Raw genomic sequence first — 4,077 nt, 5'->3', positions numbered from 1 at the left:
AATAAATGTATATAACTAATTTAGACTACAAAAATAACATAAATAACAGATCAATTGCAGTCATACTTAAACCGTTTAATCTACCAATATATTTGGGAATCATCCATCATTGCCCAATCTCCATTTTAATTTCTCATCCTCGCAATTCACAATTCCATGGTAATTGGGACGAGAGCCAACTTACAAATAACATTTGGTATAATTTCTCGTCCTCATAATTTCGTGTTAATTGAGACCAGAGAGCGAACACATAAAAATTACTAATTCTTAAGATACGTAGCCAACCATGGGATTGGAACCCATTCACTATCAATTAATCATAATTCCTTTAGACCAATGGTTTAAGATCCAATTTTTATCATTATGAATTCAAAAGTTCCCTGGAACTCCTCACTGGATACTCCACCAATTGAAGACATTATATTAACTATTTTAAATCATGTGGAGCATTCACAACGGAAACAATGAACTGCAGCTGAAACATTTAAACCGATCTGCAGGGTATTCGACACCATAGAAAGAAACTTAGAGGAATTAAAAAGCACTTGTTCTCTTCCAATATAATTAAAAACCGAAATGTCCTCACCGAAACAATAAAATTTTCTTGGAATTAACTTAAGAGATGAGAAACTGGCAACACAAAATCTAATAATTATAAAATGCGATCTTTCTTTACCGAGAAAATGTCTGTTCTATTTGAAAGCTGTGTCAAAATTCCATAATGGATCCTTTAAACCATGTTCAATAGAAGAAACCAAGTACTTTTCCTCCGACATTCTTCCTTCTAGCCTCTTCATGATCCATAATTCCAGCGGATGTTGTCAGCACAATAAATCCAAACTGCGGGTATGAATTTGATCAAACAAATCATTTTCCATGTATTTTTAGACCATGTTACTCAACAGGTCTGTATATAATCAATACCCACACAAAAGGCAAATAACAGATAACACTTAGTTTAACAATTTGGGGGTGGGATAAAACCGGCGACATTTGTGATGTTAGTAAAGTAATAAGTGCCTTATAGCTATCATCGGATTAGCCCAATAAAAGATAATTAAAAGCAATATAGTGCAAACCAAATCTCTAAACATTTGCAAAACTTAGAAGCTGGTTTAATGCACTGCATTGTGAACTTTGTAGCCATCGGAAATATACTCATATGATGATCTATTGGCATCCATTCAGATACATAAGTACTATAACCTGGTTTACCATAAAAATATAATCTAAGAGACAAGATGAGCTTACTATCACTTATATCTCTTTCCAAGTTTCTTAAATTCCATTTCAGGTAGATTTTCAATCTCAAACTTCAGTATCACATTGTACAAAATTAACAAGTTTTCAACACTAACCTGTCTGGACGGGAGCAGCCTAGCAGTCCAGCCTTCAATCTCCTTGACACCCACGTCAAAACGAGGACTAATAACCCCACACTTGTTCAGCCTGCCGTTCAGCTCGACAACAATTTTCCCAGATCTATGATCGTCAACGTACTCAAATTCCCCAATATATCCTATAAAAAAAAACCCAAATGACAAAATTAGAAGATCTCGGCAAAACTTGTTGCCATGAAGTCAAATCAGAGAGGTGGAGAAAGCAAGCAAACCGTGCTTCTGCATAACCAGAAGAAACTTGATGATCACTTTGGAGGAAGGCCTGATCATGACCTGTCGTTTGCCCCTCTTCTCTGCATTGTACATGCTCTTAAGAGCATCGTTCAAGACACTAACTCTGACCATCCTTACAAATTAAGGCTTCATGGGGTGGAGGGAGCAAAGAGATAGAGAAAAGCAGAAGAAGTCAACAATTACGAAATAGAAACTTAACAATATACCACGGAAAGAAAAATACTTCAGTTTCAAGCCCTGATCGTCGAATCTAAGACATGTCAAGAAGAACAAGTGCACCAAAAGTAAACACTCCAACCCATTGAAAATCCGTTGTTCACAAATATGTTCAAATCCGAGTAAGAACTCACATAAACTACTAACATCTAAACCTATTTTAAATCTGTATTTTCACCAATCAAATGGAGTCCCCATCGATGAACTAGTGATTCAAAAAAAATTATAAAAAGACACAGAATCAGATCCATCTAGGACAGCAGAGATGGATCTGAAACGAGATGGAGAGATGTACCTGAATCGAGGATGGCGGCACCGTCGGCTTCAACGAAGAGGGTAGGAAAGGGTACTAGGTTTTTCGGGTGAAGATGTTTATAAATCATGGAGGCAGGAACCCTCACCCTCACGTGGGCCTGAACAACAAATGAGTAGGGATTGGGCCCTTTTCTTGGGCTCGGCTTTCATACAATAAAGATGTGTCCAAAATGTATTTGGAATGACATTTAAGAAAAACGAAAATGGTCTCTAATAGGTCTGACCTATTAGATATAATGCTTCACAAATATTAATTTTTTTTAAGGTAAAAATACACTTTGGTTTAGAGTAAGTGTCTATTTAGTCTTAAAGTTTTAAAATAAATACTTTTGGTTCTTTTAAGTATGGATTTGATGTCTATGTGATCCTAAAGTTTAAAAATAGACATTTTTAATCCTTGAAATTTAAAAAATATTTTTAAATGATCTCTAATTTAAATAATGTTAAAAATGATGTGACATTTTAATGGTCGATTAAGTAAAAATGTATTAATTTAATAATATATTTATGGGTTATTGGACTTTACTTTTTTGTTTTTCTTTCTTTATTTTTTTTTATTTTTTATTTTGAAATTATATCCCCTTACACCTTGTTCTTCCTCCCCTTCTCCAGCACCTTCCTCTTCCTCCCTCCTCCCGTGAATCTCACCATTGGGGCCCACCAACTTTCGACGACCTTCGCCGACCACAAAGATCGTAAGCTCCAATCATTCATAAATGGCTAGGGCATTAACCTTCGTCACCATCGGGCATAAGCTCCGCGCTCTAGGGATAAGATCAGCGCCTGAGTCCCAAATTCCCTTCCCCATCAGCCTTAACTGACAGATAAAGCTGCTGAGCCACCATATTTTGACACTCCTTCAAGCATATTTCCAGATCTTCACATAGTGGTTTAGAAAGAACCCTTCCAAACTCTCTTCAATATCCTGCTCCTATACAAATCCAGCAATTTCGACCCAGCAGCGCCCTTTGAAATCGCTTCAAGAACAGACCCACATCCAGACCGCTTTGTGGGCGTAAATCACCCCCTCCACCAGCCCTACCATGGTCGAGGCAAATATGCTAACAGAAGATCGTTGGAAGTTGACGGGCTGGTAGTGAGTTTTTCACCAGAGAAGAGGAGGAAGAAGAAGGATATAAAGGAGAGAACTTTTTCTAAAAAAAAAAAGAGAAGTACAATAACTCATAAATATATTATTAAATTAATATATTTTACTTAGTCAGCAATTAAAATTCCACGTCATTTTAATATTAGTCAAATTAGGGATCATTTAGAATTATTTCTTACACTTCAATGACTAAAAAGGTATATTTTGAAACTTTAGGACCACATAGACACCAAATTCATACTTGAAGGACCAAAAGTGTTCAAACTCCAACGACCAAATAGAGACCTACTCCAAACCGACCAAAAGTATATTTTTCCATTTTTTTATAATATTAATATTGATTTTTATTTTTTGAAACAACATGATTTTTAAGCTTAAAATGAATTTTGTTTGTTTTCTAAATTGCCTTCGATAAATGTTATTATATTATATTTATTATTATATTAGAATGGAGGGTCATTTAATATTTACCTTAATAATTAAATGATAATATTTTAACAAATATAGTGACTAATCAATGCATTTATTTTTGTTTAATTTTTCGATGGGTTCTTTTTCCTTTAATGACATTTCAACAAAGGAGGCAAATCAAGTAGCTGTCGTTTAAAAACTCCATTTTAAAAATTGGTCAAATTATATTTGTTAATGGTCTATTGCAATTTCTCTAATTATTTTTTACATTTTCTTTTGACCTTTTTACTCTCTCAAGTCAACCTCATCATCGGACTCAAAGTTCAAAGGTCGGTCCAAGTCCAGCCCAGGCCCAAGTCCAGCTCAAGGTCAACGTTTGACCGATCCGGTCCA

General features: G+C 35.2%; 1 protein-coding gene across 1 annotated transcript; it reads right to left on the bottom strand.

Moving 5' to 3' along the window:
- Nucleotides 1-534: 534 nt before the first annotated feature.
- On the bottom strand, nt 535-2,302 carry LOC111013530 (small ribosomal subunit protein uS8z/uS8w). The gene is made up of 4 exons (XM_022287995.2): nt 2,146-2,302; nt 1,613-1,760; nt 1,359-1,519; nt 535-840 (listed from the first exon to the last, which is right to left on the bottom strand). Exons 2-4 carry the CDS (start codon nt 1,743-1,745, stop codon nt 742-744), a joined length of 393 nt encoding a protein of 130 aa, XP_022143687.1. The 5' UTR covers nt 1,746-1,760; nt 2,146-2,302; the 3' UTR covers nt 535-741.
- Between the last annotated feature and the right edge of the window lie 1,775 nt (nt 2,303-4,077).

The sequence above is a fragment of the Momordica charantia genome (assembly GCF_013281855.1).
Source record: "Momordica charantia cultivar OHB3-1 chromosome 3 unlocalized genomic scaffold, Mcharantia_2.0 BLBB01000003.1, whole genome shotgun sequence".
Lineage (NCBI taxonomy): Eukaryota > Viridiplantae > Streptophyta > Magnoliopsida > Cucurbitales > Cucurbitaceae > Momordica > Momordica charantia.
The sequence above is the reverse complement of the archived record's forward strand: the minus strand, read 5'-3'. Positions and strand labels throughout refer to the sequence as shown.